Here is a 16,354-nt window from a genome sequence, read left to right as displayed (position 1 = left end):
GAGTCCTCGAATTCTCCATTTTATTCATGGGATAGAACCAGCTTCTCTATGGTGGGCGTATTTCATGTTGTCTTGCCTTAAACTCTATGGTTTTTGCAAAACAATTCTTTTGTGAAGAGAGAAGGAACTCATTCTTTGTGTTTCTGGTTATACTCTTCTCTGACAAATGTTTCTGTGTTTTTGTTCATAGAGGTGCAAAAGGTTGGTTTGTAGTTCGATAGAGTCTATTCTCAACTCCTACTGTACTTCATTTGACAGTACAATGAACCAAGGGCCTTTGATCCTTATCTAATTTTGTGGTCTTTGGGGGTCTCTCTTGCAGTCTGCTGTGTTGACTGCTTGCACAAAGCCAACACAATACACAGAGGAGCGTATATACATGTAGCCAAATGGTCATTGATGGAGCAGGAGACCTGTCATGACACCATTACAATTTTCGGCCAAAAAATATGAACACAGGACTGATTCCAGTGAGCTTACAAATGAACAGATTAAGTCCAAGCATCCAGTTCTCGTACTTAGAAATATGCGCCTCTTTTTTTTCTCGAAAACTTGGCTAATCACAATATTGGTGTACTCAGTAGCTGATCTAAAGTTCATGAGATCTCAGCCCTGTTGTATCAGTATGGAGATACGGACTGCAGTCAATTACCAAGTAAGGTAACCAAAAATCACGAAAGCCTTACTCCTCCATGATGCATAAGCTACAACTCCCAGAACAAACAATAGTCTACACCATTCATTGAAACCTGTTCACTTGTTTTAAACATGGGTGTGCATGTATGATGTGCTAACATTCTGTTTCTCAAAACCAGTTCAGCAGTTATTTACCTTTCAGGAAATTAACATAATTACCATTAGGCTAAGAAGTAATTTTGGAAGTTCTGCTCTGAGCCCTTATGACTCCACTGGGACAGTTTTAGTTGGGACTTATTTTTTTAATGGAAGCCTAATTGCAGTTTTGGCTTTGTGCACACAAACAGAGGTGGCTAACTGTTTAGACAAATAGCAGATTAATTTAAATATGCATCCCTAATAAAACAAAAATGGTCTCCATTATTGTTCTCATTCCCATGACAAGGAATATAAATATTCTGCAGGAGTGCCATTAGGGAGAGTCCTTAAGGAATGTCTACATTATTTTATAGTGGTAGCACTTTCAAGATACTGAATAATCTTTACAAAAGGGAACATAAATCAATTTAAACTCATTTAGATACCATTTCCACTATGAGCAGTTTCATTACCACACTCTCGCTTTGCCTCCTTTGGGACGCAGGCGAGGCGTTTGCAAACTGGCATGGGTGCCCATCCACAGCTGCTTGTTAGAGCTTTTATGTCTCCTTTTGAAGTAGAAGCCACCATTAATCATTTCATCATTAATGGCCATGCTCAAGTAGAGGGAAGGCTTCTCTAGCTCTGATCCTGTCATACTGAAGAACTGCTGCTCCGTTTCAGTTCAGGGGTAGCTTAAAAGTGAGCTCTAGCTCACTTTGTGTGTTCAGCCCTGCTGGTCTGTAATACACTAATAACTCCAATTTACGCTTGTAAATTGAAATTAAAGTGCTTGACTTTATGTATTCTCCTTTTTAAGTGGAATTCTTTTGAGTCACGCAGCAAGCTAGTGCAATTGCCAACCTGTTATCCACTGATCTGAACCACTGAAAGGAGTAACATTCCTTTTCCCTAGCCAGGGGTACTGTTCTCTTTAGCTTTCAAAAAGTGATAATCATCTCAGCATTTCCCCCATTCTTTGAAACATCAAGATTGGGAATAAAGTGTTGATTGCAAGCTAAATGTAACTGTCCTGCTAGGATAAGGCCTTTGATTCCACTTTCAGAAGGGCACAGAATCTCCCTTCCTGTGCACAATCCAAATCTGTACAAAGACACTTAGAGTGCGAGAATGTAAGGGGGCGGTCACTTCAAGCATTTAACCTGGATCTCCATAGTGGTTCCTTGTCATTAAATGAGGGTAAGTATAAAAAGTTAAGTCTTATCATTTGCAACTTTTTTTTTTTAAGAACTCCTTGTATTCTAGCAAATGGTTTGTTTCATTCCTAGTGCATCAAGAGGAACAGGGTCAAGGCAATGTTCTCTGGAAGTCAGAATGTAAGACTTGTTCAGGGAAAGTACAACTATTACCCACACTGGAGCCCATTTGGCAGTGCGCTGGAGTTCTCGTGGCTGTAGTCCTGCAGGTGCTCCGGGATCTGCCTCCCATGTGTCAGCCCTTTCACTAATACACAGACACTGCTATCTTCATGCTATTTTTGTGTATTAAATAGGGTAACAGAAGCATTTGTTTTGCCTTTTGTATGCAGGCACTGTTAATGTTTGGAGTCTCATGATAGGGCGTGAACCCATCCATCATTACCAGCACAATCAAAGGATACAGGCTTTGGCCCTTGGCTCGGAGGGTGCAGCCATAGCAACTGCATCTGGCTTCCAGATCAAGGTGGAAAGCGCTGATGACAGGGGATATTGGCAGACTACTGCACAGTTTGAAATCCAGAAATTGGTGAGTATTTTCCAGCTGGCCAGTTTGGTTCCAGGTGTTCCAGATCTTCTAATCTTCCTGGCCAAGTGAAATCTTACAATGTCCTTAAGGATGTTGCATTGGCTATGTGAGAGCATTAACAGGTAGCTGGGATTGTAGTGAGTTAATGCATGAGCCTTTCATCCCTGAAGAGCTAGGATGAAATCCTGGCCTAAACCACAAGTGAAAATGAAGCTGAGCCCATATGGTGTGGGAGGTTTTGTTGTTTTTTAATTATTTTTTGTCAACATTAAACTAAGTTGGCTCATTTATGGATCAAGGTTTTCTCACATAGAATTTCAGATCAACACTAGCTGATGAGTTCTGAGGCAGGATATCACAAGCTAGCTAATGCTGTCACTTGTGAAGCTGTAACGGGTTGCACAGCTTCTTTAGTTTACACCTTCTGTCTATGGAGTTCTGAGGCTATTTTATCTTTTAAAAAAAATCCAAAGTTTATTATGGGCCAAGTCTGTTAAATGGCGAGGGAGGAAATGAGCTTATTAAAGTATAAATCTTCTGATTTCTGACAAATACAAGAAAACTAAATGTACATGGAATAACTGTAGAGCTCTGATGAATCAAACCCTAATAATCTTCTACCTGGAAACATCCTTAAACTACTGATGAAGCTGATGATTTTTACATGTTTTAGTATTTGACTAGAAAACAACAAAGAAATAACTGCATTGGAACTGGATCACCCTGTTCTGAAGTGCTCCCTCATGATTATTTCTGTGCCTCCATGGAAGGAGATCCATTGTCAGTATTCTTTCCCCTTCCTCTGTATGTAATACCAATTTCTGGTATTTGAAAGAAACGCTGGAGATCCTGTCAGTTGGGTTGGATTAGAAACCACAGCATGAAATTATCTATCTCAACCCTTTCCATACTGAAAGTCCCAGCAATCCTCTTTCCCATTTATCAGTATGGCAAAAGCAGAGTGGCTGTGATCTTCACACCTGACTGTGATTTCCCTGCCCCCCACCCCTGGTTTGAGAACCCCTCAGCAGTTTCACCAGCACATTTGTTTAACCTAGAAATGTTGCTGTAGTCTCTTAGTGGTTCTAGCAGAGAACTGAAAGTCAGGACTCCTGGATGCTAATCCTGCCTCTTCCACTGATTTATTATGCCCTTGTGCAGATCACTTTATATAACCTCTTGGTGCTTCAGTTTCTCCATCTGTAAAATGACTCTGTTAAGGAGATGTAGAGATAGTTCTTGAGGTGCCCAGGATCAGGAGTCACCTTCTTACCCCCTTGCCTTCTTACCCCCTTGCTTGTGCTTAATTGGTAGTTCCCTGCCACCTTCAGTTTTAGCCATTCATTCATTCTCCTTTTGGCTGTGAGAGTCCTGTCCAGGATCAGGTCAGCTGTCCCCAGAGGAGCAGTGGACTTACCATTCAACTCAGGTCAGCTTCAGTGTCACCTCACAATACTGAGGTGGATTTATAGTAACACCAAGCATATGCTTATTATCGAAGGTTAAGATTTACGAAACAGTGAGTAAGGATAATGGGAGCAGAAAGATTACATATAAAACAATCATAATCATAGAATCATAGAATAATAGGACTGGAAGGGACCTCAAGAGGTCATCGAGTCCAGTCCCCCGCCCTCAAGGCAGGACCAAGCTCCGTCTACACCATCCCTGACAGATGTCTATCTAACCTGTTCTTAAATATCTCCAGAGAGGGAGATTCCACCACCTCCCTTGGCAATTTATTCCAATATTTGACCATCCTGACAGTTAGGAATTTTTTCCTAATGTCCAATCTAAACCTCCCCTGCTGCACTTTAAGCCCATTACTTCTTGTCCTGTCCTCAGAAACCAAGAGGAACAAATTTTCTCCTTCCTCCTTGTGACACCCTTTTAGATATTTGAAAACCGCTATCATGTCCCCCCTTAATCTTCTTTTTTCCAAACTAAACAAGCCCAGTTCATGAAGCCTGGCTTCATAGGTCATGTTCTCTAAACCTTTAATCATTCTTGTCGCTCTTCTCTGTACCCTTTCCAATTTCTCCACATCTTTCTTGAAATGTGGCACCCAGAACTGGACACAGTACTCCAGCTGAGGCCTAACTAGTGCAGAGTAGAGCGGCAGAATGACTTCACGAGTTTTGCTTACAACACACCTGTTGATACAACCTAGAATCATATTTGCTTTTTTTGCAACAGCATCACACTGTTGACTCATATTCAACTTGTGGTCCACTATGACCCCTAGATCCCTTTCCTCCATGCTCCTTCCTAGACAGTCGCTTCCCATCTTGTATGTATGGAACTGATTGTTCCTTCCTAAGTGGAGCACTTTGCATTTCTCTTTATTAAACCTCATCCTGTTTACCTCTGACCATTTCTCTAACTTGCTAAGGTCATTTTGAATTATGTTCCTATCCTCCAAAGAAGTCGCAACCCCACCTAGTTTGGTATCATCTGCAAACTTAATAAGCGTACTCTCTATCCCAATATCTACATCATTGATGAAGATATTGAACAGTATGGGTCCCAAAACAGACCCTTGAGGAACTCCACTTGTTATCCCTTTCCAGCAGGATTTAGAACCGTTAACAACAACTCTCTGACTACGGTTATCCAGCCAATTATGCACCCACCTTATCGTGGCCCTATCTAAGTTATATTTGCCTAGTTTATCAATAAGAATATCATGCGAGACCGTATCAAATGCCTTACTAAAGTCTAGGTATATGACATCCACCGCTTCTCCCTTATCCACAAGGCTCGTTATCTTATCAAAGAAAGCTATCAGATTAGTTTGGCATGACTTGTTCTTCACAAACCCATGCTGGCTATTCCCTATCACTTTATTACCTTCCAAGTGTTTGCATACGATTTCCTTAATTACCTGCTCCATTATCTTCTCTGGGACAGACGTTAAACTGACCGGTCTGTAGTTTCCTGGGTTGTTCTTATTCCCCTTTTTATAGATGGGCACAATATTTGCCCTTTTCCAGTCTTCTGGAATCTCCCCTGTCTGCCATGATTTTTCAAAGATCATAGCTAAAGGCTCAGATAGCTCCTCTATCAGCTCCTTGAGTATCCTGGGATGCATTTCATCAGGACCTGGTGACTTGCTGACATCTAACTTTCCTAAGTGATTTTTAACTTGTTCTTTGTGTATCCTATCTTCTAAACTTACCCTCTCTCTGCTTGTATTCACTACGTTAGGCACACCTCCAGACTTCTCGGTGAAGACCGAAACAAAGAAGTCATTGAGCATCTCCGCCATTTCCAAGTTTCCTGTTACTGCTTCTCCCTCCTCACTAAGCAGTGGGCCTACCCTGTCCTTGGTTTTCCTCTTGCTTTTAATGTATTTATAAAAGGTCTTCTTGTTTCCCTTTATGCCTGTAGCTAGTTTGATCTCATTTTGTGCCTTTGCCTTTCTAATCTTGCCCCTGCATTCCCGTGTTGCTTGCCTATATTCATCCTTTGTTAGTTGTCCTAGTTTCCATTTTTTATGAGACTCCTTTTTTATTTTGAGATCATGCAAGATCTCCTTGTTAAGCCAAGCTGGTCTTTTGCCATTTTTTCTATCTTTCCTACACAGCGGAATTGTTTGCTTTTGGGCCCTTAACAACGTCCCTTTGAAATACTTCCAACTCTCCTCAGTTGTTTTTCCCTTCAGTCTTGCTTCCCATGGGACCTTACCTACAAGTTCTCTGAGCTTATCAAAATCTGCCTTCCTGAAATCCATTACCTCAATTGTGCTGGTCTCCTTTCTACCTTTCCTTAAGATCATGAACTCTATTATTTCGTGATCACTGTCCCCTATACTGTCTTCCACTTTCAAGTTCTCAACTAGTTCCTCCCTATTTGTTAAAACCAAATCCAGAACAGCTTCTCCTCTGGTAGCTTTTTCAACCTTCTGAAACAGAAAGTTGTCTCCAATGCAGTCCAGAAACTTATTGGATAGCCTGTGCCTCGCTGTGTTAGTTTCCCAACATATGTCTGGATAGTTGAAGTCCCCCATCACCACCAAATCTTGGGCTTTGGATAGTTTTGTTAATTGTTTAAAAAAGGCCTCATCCACCTCTTCCACCTGGCTAGGTGGCCTGTAGTAGACTCCTAGCATGATATCACCCTCGTTTTTTACCCCTTTTAGCTTAACCCAGAGACTCTCTACACAGCTATCTCCTACGTTCATCTCCACTTCAGTCCAAGTGTGTACATTTTTAATATACAAGGCAACCCCTCCTCCCTGTTTGTCCTTCCTGAGCAAGCCGTACCCTTCCATACCAACATTCCAATCATGCGTCCCATCCCACCAGGTTTCTGTAATACCAATGATATCATAGTTGTATTTATTGGTTAGCAATTCCAGTTCTTCCTGCTTATTACCCATACTTCTTGCATTTGTATATAGGCATCTAAGATACTGATTTGATCTTGCCTCCCTGTTGTGCCCTGACCCTCCTTTCTCCTTGCCATTATAGGCCGTAGTCCCCCCCATTTCCAACCCATCTCCCAGTCCAGCACTTACCTGTGGGCTTTGCTCACCTGCCCCCGTCGAACCTAGTTTAAAGCCCTCCTCACAAGGTTAGCCAGTCTGTGTCCAAACAAGGCCTTCCCGCTCCTGGAAAGGTGAACTCCATCTCCGCCAAGCAGTCCTTCCTAGAAGAGCACCCCGTGATCAAGGAAGCCGAATCCCTCCTGGTGACACCATCGTCGCAGCCAGGCATTCACCTCCAGGATGCACCTCTCTCTGCCCGGGCCCCTACCTTTGACAGGAAGGATAGAAGAGAATACCACCTGCGCTCCAAACTCCTTCACCCGTACTCCCAAAGCCCTGTAGTCACACTTGATCCGCTCAGTGTCACACCTGGCAGTATCATTTGTGCCCATGTGGATGAGTAGCATGGGGTAGTAGTCAGAGGGCCGGATAATCCTCGACAATGCCTCCGTAACATCTCGGATACGGGCCCCTGGCAGACAATACTGATTTTAAAGACTAAACTTTAATGTGATTAATCATATGTCCAAAGAAATTTCTATCACCCTAATAGTCTTTTGCAACGTTACAGCTGAGCTCGATTAAAAGCTTATTTTTTATTAATGTAAAAGTTGTGTCTATTTAATTCCTCAGGTGCAGGAAAAAGGAGTATTTTTGCCTTCCTCTTATGTTCTCCAAAGTTTCCTTGGCTGTCCCCAAAGACAGGGCAACCCCCAGTAGGTAGTCTACATTTTCTCCCAGTTGATTTTCCATAATTCTTTAAGGATTAATTCTTCTCTTTTAATAAATGTGCTGATTATGAAAGCCTTAGAATGATGAAGGGTGTTGTAAAGAGCCCTAATTAGCATATGATTATGCCTTGTGTAAAAAAACCTAAGAAATGTTTGTGCTATTGTAGGTCAAATTTCTCCATCTGGTTCCAGATGTTGGGAGTCCAGTGCCTATAGCAGCTGCTGAAGATACCGTCTACATCTTAAAAGCAGAAGAGCCAGGCAAAGTTCTCCATTCTGTATATGGCCAGCCTGTCACATGTCTAGATGTATCTGCCAACGAGGCAGCCTTTGGAGTAAAAGGCTTTGGCTGGCTGTTGAATGAGACCAACAAGGTATTCTGAAAACCTTAGATTATGTAGTAGTGTTCTGTTGTAGAAGTCAAACTTCCAAACTTTCAGAACGATTGGGATTTTAAAATGCATTTAATTAAGTAATTGTGTAACTACTGAAAATTTCAGTTTTTACATGGATTTATGTGGGGGGCAGGTGGCTCCCCTGGAGCCAGTGCACACAGGGAGCTGGCTTTGAAGATGGCTCCCCGCACATACTGGGAGTCTGCGTGTAACCATGAACGTTAACTGATGGGCCCTGGCTCATGGTTTAATTGTATACACAGTTACACTTTCACATATCTACATCACAGTAAATTTCAGTGTTGCTTCCCGGAGTACTCAGAGTCTAAGTTATTTCTAATCTGCACAGCCACATAGCTGACTAATAAACCCTGTGCAGAGGCTCAAGGTTGCCACACAGAGAGATGCCTCTTCTTCAGCACAGAGTGCTGCCTCTGCTTGTGAGCCGCAGCATAGACATGCTGCGGCCAAAGGAGAGGTGCATTCCTCTGGCCCCAGTATGTACCTGCCGCACTGGGGGAGACGCACATCTCCTGTTGCCTGGCCTAGTGCAGCCCCACCAGAGCTGCCACGGCTGGCAGAATGGTGCCCCTCATCTGGCCTGCAGCTGCTGGGTGTGAGAGAGCTGAGAGGAGCCATCTCTGCTAGGGAAGCCTGTACCTGGAGTCCCTTATAAAACCATAGAATTCTAGAACTAGAAGGAATCCTCAAGACATCATCAAGTTCCCTGCACTCAACGCAGGATCAAGCACAGTCTAGATTGGGGTGGGCAATAATTTTTGATGGGAGCCACTCCCAACTATTTGGCAAGTGGTTGAGGGCCGCATTCTTCCATTATATTAATGGAGGAGGTGCTCACGCCTGGGACGGAATTTAGATGCAGAAGGGATTTGGGGGTAAGGAATTGGGGTGCGGTATCTGGGAAGGAGGGGATTGCGGGAAGGAGGGGATTATGACCTGGGATAGCAGACTTGGGTGCAGGGTCTGGGAGGGGAGTGTGACCTGGGGTAGTGGTTGCAGGAGTTTGGGTTCTGACCTGGGACAGGGGAGCAGGGTCTGGGAGGGATATGGGTGCAGGAAAGGATTCTGGATTGGTGGGAGCGGTGTAGGAGGAGTGGAGTGCAGGGTCTGAAAGGGAGTTGTGACTGAGTGCAGGACGGTGTGCAGGGATTTGGGTTTTGACGAGACAATGAATTGGGGTAAAAGCTCTGGGAGGGGGTTGTGACCTGAGGAGAGGTGTAGGAGGGAATACAGTGAGTGTCTGGAAAGATGTATGGGGCTGGAGCAGGGGTGCAGAAAATTTGGGTTACATGCGCTATGGGCAGAGAGTTGGGGAGGGACTGGGGTGCCAGAGGCAGGCTTTGGCTGGGAGATCTTACCTGGGTGGCTCTCAGCCAGGAGCCTCGCAGGCTCGTTAGCCAGGGTCCCTGCCTTCCATGCCCCCGTATGTGCTCAGAGCAGCTCCAGGGGCCATGTTTGCTGCTGCGAACTGAACACTGTGAGCTGGGAGACATAAGAGGGGAAGGGCACTTCACATGCTGCCTGTCCTGCAAACAGGCAGTGGCTTTTGGTCAGAAACTGGCCAATGGGAGCTATGTGGGGTGGGGACAGTGTGAGAAGCCTCTCGCCTCCTCCCCTGGGCTCTCAACATTCAGAAATGCACATATGGCCCTGCAGTGGGCTTTTCTGAGTGCCAAGTGGGGGAGGGAGAGGTGCAGGCAGGGAGATTCCAGAACTTTTCTAGGCAGTTTATTCGCGCTCCATCTCCGTATTAGTGCACTAATAAAATTCATTCCCCACATGGACATACAAAATTAGAGGGAAATGCTGCTTGAGGCATAAGGGATTGGTCGGAAAAGGCCTTCCTTGTTGACCAATCCGCGTCTAGACTGCCGCTTTTTACCAGCAAAGTGCCGCATTGGCAAAAAGCGGTGGCCATTTCTATTCAAATGAAGCGTGGGATATTTAAATCCCTGCTTCATTTGCAATAGTGATGTGCCTAATCTACATCCCTTTGTTGGCAGAGGGGTGTAGGTTAGACACATCCTATGTTTGACATAGCCTTGTCTATGTCTTCTGTGGTTCATCTCACTGAAACCAACAGCTTCTGGCCTCACCAGCACAGACTTACAGGTTTCTGTAAACCTCACCTTCATGATACGTGCTATTGCTAGGTACACTCTAACCCTCATATCCTCAGAGCACTTGCAGCAGTTTCCAGCCTGTCACTGGACACTTACAGTAATTAGCAGGTAAGTTGCTCCCAACAAAACCGTGTTTTCACCTCTTGACTGGTCCAGCACTATAATCTACTTGTAGTGAAAACAAATGCTTTTTTTAACAGAGATTAAGATGTAAGTGATACTTAGATTGAGTGGAACCAGAACTGGTATTGTCACGGTCTGTGGAGGGAGCTGTGACTATTAATGCCTGCCTCTGGTCAGACTGTCAGAAAACAGGGCAGATACCCCAAACTGGTGGCATGGTCGATAATTAGATTTCACTAAGCCAGTGACAAATGTGAACTCCTGTTTTACTATGGTGTCACACAGTCATCCCCTTAGACTGTGTATTCTATTTTACCACCCAAAAACTGGACTTAGTGTGATTTTTTTGGTATAAGTTACCTTATGTCACTATCCGGTTACTCCAAGTCCCAAGAAATCAGTCCCTCACCCACATCAAATTGCATTCTAGATCTTACACTAAAGATTATGTTGGTAGCTAATTCAGTCATAAACTAGCTAAAGGTTTATTAGCTAAGAAAAAGAAATATTATTGAGAGGTTAAAGCAGGTAAAATATAGACACAGATGAGTCATAGTTTGTAATTCCAAATGGTGGCAATGATGCAATAAGCTGCTAAAACAACAAGAAGACTGATGACACCTTAAACTCTAACATTTATTAAGGCATCAGTTTTCCTTTCTCTGCTTCCCTATAGATCCTGCCACTGCCGGGGACCCAACTGCTGCTGCTGTGCAGCGCCACGTCCCTGCAGCCCCAAGTGATCCCCAAAGTCACATCTTCTGGGAACAGGGTGCCATCGGGGGAAGAAGGGGAAGGACGGAGAAATGGGTGGCAGGGCTTGGGGAATGGTAACAAACAGGCCCCCAGAGCCTGCTGGAACTTCCAGACCAGATTGAGCAATTGTTCTGGCCCGGGATTTGAGAACCCTGATTTAAGTTCTCGCATGTAGAATGTTAGCTATCGGTTAATTGAATAGTCAACTAACCACATGAATTCTTAGTGATTAGTTGACTATTGTATAGTCCCCTGGAGCAGGGCCTGCAGCCTGTGCACTCTGGCCCCTGCTCCCGGGGAGCCCCCTGCTGCCCCACACTGCTGCAGGTGGGAGCTGGTCTGCAAAGGGAGCTAGTTTAAAAACAGAAGCAGCAGCAAAGGGTGGCAGCAGTCCCTGTCCATGGGGTGTCCAAGGTCCCTACGGAGAGAGGTAGCTGGGGGGAGAGCTGGGGAGGCTGCCCCGAAGCAACCTCTGTCCATGGCTAGCATTGACATTGCCATGGACAGAGACTGCTTTGCGGCAGCAGCCCCTGTCTGCGGGGGGGTCCCAGGCCCCCACGGACTGGGGCTGCTGCCAGAACAGTCTCTACCTGCAGTGAGTCTGGGACCGCTGCAGGCAGGGGCTGCTTTGCGGCTGCCTCCCACAACTCTCTGCACTGCTGTCTCTGTCAGAGGGGCAGGTGGCACCATGGAGCCAGTGCTGGTGGGAACCGGCTTTTAAGCAGGCTTCCCCCAGCACTGGCTTCTGCTACCCGTGTCTGTCCATCCTCCCCTTTCCTCCCTCTGCTTCTGATACAGGGGCAACAAGGGCGGGGGGAAATGCAAGTAGTCAACTAGTTAACCGATGAGCCTAGGCTTCTCAGTTAATCGACTAGTCAACTACTTGTTCACATTCCTACTCGCATGACAGTCTTTATAGATAAATACTGTGACAAGTGTGTTAGATGTAATGAGTTTATCAGACTTGCTAGGAGTTGCTGTTACAAAACATTGAATTCTTTCCTAGTTGGCATTGAGTGGTTCTTAGAGTCAGAACCTCAAGGAGGAAAACTCAGGTCCCTTTCTACAGTTAAAGGCAATAATAATTAATAATAATAAATTGTTGTTATTGTTATTATCTTTCTGTGGATGGAATGGGAGGTCAGTTTCTTAACACAGTGCTCTGAGACTTGCATAGCCTTTCAGTATTTGTTTCCGTGAGCAAGAAATGAGGAAATGCCAGTATTTTGGTAATTTAAGCTACTCTGCAGTTTATGTTGGTGTTCTGTATGTTGGTTGAAGTAAGAATAAACCAGCCTCCTAAATAATTTGTTTTTTAATATTGAACCTTTTGACACGAACACAGTGGTTCCCAACCTTTTTGATAGCGGGACTGGCAAACCCATTCACAAACTTTTGTCTGATCTGTAACATTGTATTTGCACATTTGCGTATTCTTTATTCAAATGATGATGAATATGCAAATATGCAAATAAAATGTTACCGGTCCACTAAAAGCCCAGTCCCCAGAGACCCCAGTACCAGCCCTAATCCCTAGAGCCTCCTACTCCTCCACTACCCCCGCTGCCAGCCACTGACCCCAGTGTCCTCCAGTGCCACCTCCCCATCTGAAAATACCTCTGTACCAGCCTCCTGCACCTTAGAGCCCCCAACCACCAGACCCCCCAGTAGCAGCCTCCTGTTTCCAGAGGCCCACTGCAGTCAACCCCCCTGAGCCTTCCCCAGTGCCAGCCCCCAATGTTAGCCCTGTCTCCAGAGCCCTGCTATGTCAGCCCTGCCCTTATAGCCACTCCCCACTACTAGCTCAACCTCCAGAGCCCCCCAGAACTAGTCCTGCCCCTGGAGCCCTCAAAGACTGCTCTGTACCCCTCACCTCATTGCTGCTTGCAGGGCGACGGCTCTGGGGGCTGAGGCTGGGGTACACCTCCCAGCGCCTCTCCTCCTGCTGTGGCTATTGGGAGAGGTGTCTTCTGTCCTACCTCCCAACCCTCCAACACTGGGCAGGGGTAGGGTCTCCTCCCAGCAGCAGAAGAGCAGTTCACTGCTCAGCGGGAGGGCCATGCGGGGTCTCCTTTCAGCCATGGAAGAGCATTTCTCTGCATGGCAGGAAGATCCCTTCCACCACTCAAGGAAGTGCTCTTCCGCATCCGGGAGGAGATTCGATCCCCGCCCAGCACTGGTTGGCTGAGAGGCGGGGCAGGACACACCTCTCCCAACAGCCGGGGTGAGGGTGGTATACCCCAGCCCACAGAGCAGCCATGACCCGACAGCCATAGGTCCACGGACAGTGGTTGGGAACTGTTGCACTAACAGGCCAATGAAGAAAGTACTGCTTTCCGGAAATACTATGTCCTGGGATTATCTTCTAGACACTACCAGAGTGCTCCACAGTCCATGGAATTCGTAGGGAGAGTTTCTCCCACTAACATAGCTACTGCTACTCTCAGGTGTTCTTTTATGCCAATGGGAGAGCTGTCTCCCGTTGGCATAGAGTGTGTTCACCAGATAACCACAGTGGCACATCTGCATTCATACAGCTGCAGTGCTGTGTTTGCAGATATGCTCTTGGGCAAACGGCTCCATACTAGCTTCTGTACTGTATTTGCAGGAGATACTCTGAATCTTCTACTGCTGCAGTTCTCTAAGTGGAATTGTTTTCTTTAAAAAATAAACCTACTGGAGACATCCTAAATAACAAGTTACACCCTGCTTGTGTAGTCGCTTGGAGATTATTATTTTTCACTTTAGTATTTAAGATAAGTTTTACTTCCAAGCCTATACGACTTGTGAGATGTTGCTAGGGGGATAGATAAATCATCTTTGTGTGTCTGAAGCCTTCTATAATGCATTCTGGTACCTTTAGAAGATCTTTTGTCAATGGCAGAGTCAGTAAGCTACAGATTCTGTTTTTGCAATTGCACTGAATCTATGCTTAAAAAGGTTACCAGGTGATGCTTACCAGTTACAGTTAACTGAAGGGTGCTGGAGCAGCCTCACCGCCTACCATGAGCAATGTCTCTGCCCGCCCCAATTTAAGTGTTTAACCAGTTAGACATAATGTTTAGCCAGCTGACTGATTAAATGGGATTTTACATCCCTAGCTCAGGCAAGTTCTGTATCTTTTAAAACTATGGTACTAGTGCTTTAGAGATCAAATGGGCTGAATTCCCCAGTGAAACCAATGACTCCACAAAGCTTTTAATTTTTCATTGAGATTGACATATGTCATTAGCTACATCATAAAATATTTATTTTTTTCTTGAGCTAGCATCTTGATTGGTCCATTGGACATACTCATCACAACTTTATGTTGCAGAATGGGCATAGTATATACAAAAATTTACTGTAGAATTTAAACTTTCACTGGGGGAGGGGGGACAGCGCGGAAAGCTTCTAGTTCTTTTGGTGGTGGTTTTTCCCAAACATGAATCAGATCTGGACTGCCACTTCCCGCGGTTCCCCTTGGCTGAAAAGAGCGAAATGGAGCCAAAGGGAGCATGAGGCTCCGTGGCCGCGACGCTAGTAAATAAACAAACTGGGGTGGCCAGTTAATGTATTTCTCAAAGTGATTTCGCAGAGCACTTTCAGAAACATTGCTCTAGGAGCTGTAGACAGACTAAAGCAATGGCTCTGAATTGGGATGTGATAGTGTAGTCGGTTAACCAATAAGCAGAAGCTTATTGGTTAATGCTATAGACCACATGCATTTCCCTCCTCCCCTGCCCATAAATTTTTTAGCAGGCTGGCCAGCAGCCCGGCTCAGTTCTGGCTCGTTCTGGGTCCAGAACCTACCCCTGCTGTGGCTCTTCATTTAAAGTGTATTAGGAGCTATGTGCCCAGGCAGCCTCGCTCAGTTCTGGCTTGCACTGGGTCCAGGAGCTCAGACCCCCCTTAGACAGGGGCTGCTGCCACCCCAAGTGTCTGCCTCTTCATCAGAGGCAGCAGCACTGGGAGACAGGCAGCTGGTCCACAAGGGGAGTTGGTTTTTAAACTGGCTCCCCTCATGGACCAGCTTCTGCCTGGCAACCTGCACTGCTGCCTCTGATACAGGGGCTACTGGCCCCACCCATGGGCATTATAGAATAGTTGACTAACCAATCAAAATTCACGAGGTTACTCGTCTATTCAATTAACCAATATTTAACATACCTAGCTCTGAATAATGTGAATCGACTCATTTATCTCACTGGAGTAGTAATCCTGAAACTGCATGAAGACCAATTAAATGTTTAAATTATTTACTGCTGATGACTTCATTAGAAACATTCAGCTACTATATATTCATTATCAGAGGGGTAGCCGTGTTAGTCTGAATCTGCAAAAGCGGCGAGGAGTCCTGTGGCACCTTATAGACTAACTTCAGTTAGTCTATAAGGTGCCACAGGACTCCTTGCCGCTTTTATATATTCATTGTGGCTGAATAGCAAAAATGTTACAGATTATAAAGGCATATTAGGTATTAGTTCCACTTTACTGGCAGCATACGGATTCTTTACGTAGCCTACTGCAAGGATGGTAACCTCTAGTAGGTCTGTGGCTTGCCTTGGTCTGGCCCGGAAGGCTTGGTGCTCCACCCTCCTCTGCATGGTTGGAGCCCCAAGCCTGGCGAGCTGGATCAAGGCAAGCCACAGGCTGCATCCAACCTGCAGTCTGTGCCTAGCAGGTGGGAGGAAGCGGCTCTGGGAACAGCAGCACGGAGAAGCTCTGTCCCTGTGTTCACTTGCAACTTCCATCCCTGTTGCTCCCACTGGCTGGGAATCGTGGCCAGTGGGAGTGGTAGGGGGCAGTGCCTGCAAGTGCAGGATGGTGTGGAGTCACCTGTGCCCTCTGCCAGGAACTGTGCCAAATAGAAGCCCAAATAGCCCCCCCCCCCCCCACTGCTTCTGCACCCTACCTTTGGCCCAGACCCTGCCCCGCTATCCTGAGCCTGCTCCCTAGGCCTCACCCTGCTCCTGCAGCCTGCTCCACCGCATCTCTCTCCCAAACACTGAATCTCTAATATTTTGGCCCCACCCCTAAAGCCTAGGGAGGCCCACAAAATCTACTAGTCCCAGGCTCCCAGGAGAGTTAATCCAGCCCTAGGGGTAAGCCCTGAGCCTCTGTGCCCTCCCTCTCTTTCCCCCGTGGGGCTGGACCTTGAGGAGAGTGAGATGATTTTTTTTTGTCTTCGGGAGCCATGTCTCTGAGGGGTTTTCC

At 45.8% G+C, this 16,354-nt stretch overlaps 1 protein-coding gene across 1 annotated transcript in view; it reads left to right on the top strand.

The window, feature by feature from the left end:
- The window catches only part of FBXW8 (F-box and WD repeat domain containing 8), an 81,678-nt gene that overhangs the window by 44,722 nt on the left and 20,602 nt on the right, over positions 1-16,354 (top strand). Inside the window, exons 6-7 of the mRNA XM_075898175.1 lie at positions 2,324-2,520; positions 7,908-8,114. Of these exons, the coding sequence (XP_075754290.1) occupies positions 2,324-2,520; positions 7,908-8,114 (404 nt within the window). The remainder of the gene's footprint in view (positions 1-2,323; positions 2,521-7,907; positions 8,115-16,354) is intronic.

Source organism: Pelodiscus sinensis, chromosome 15 (genome assembly GCF_049634645.1).
Source record: "Pelodiscus sinensis isolate JC-2024 chromosome 15, ASM4963464v1, whole genome shotgun sequence".
NCBI lineage: Eukaryota > Metazoa > Chordata > Testudines > Trionychidae > Pelodiscus > Pelodiscus sinensis.
The sequence above is the reverse complement of the archived record's forward strand: the minus strand, read 5'-3'. Positions and strand labels throughout refer to the sequence as shown.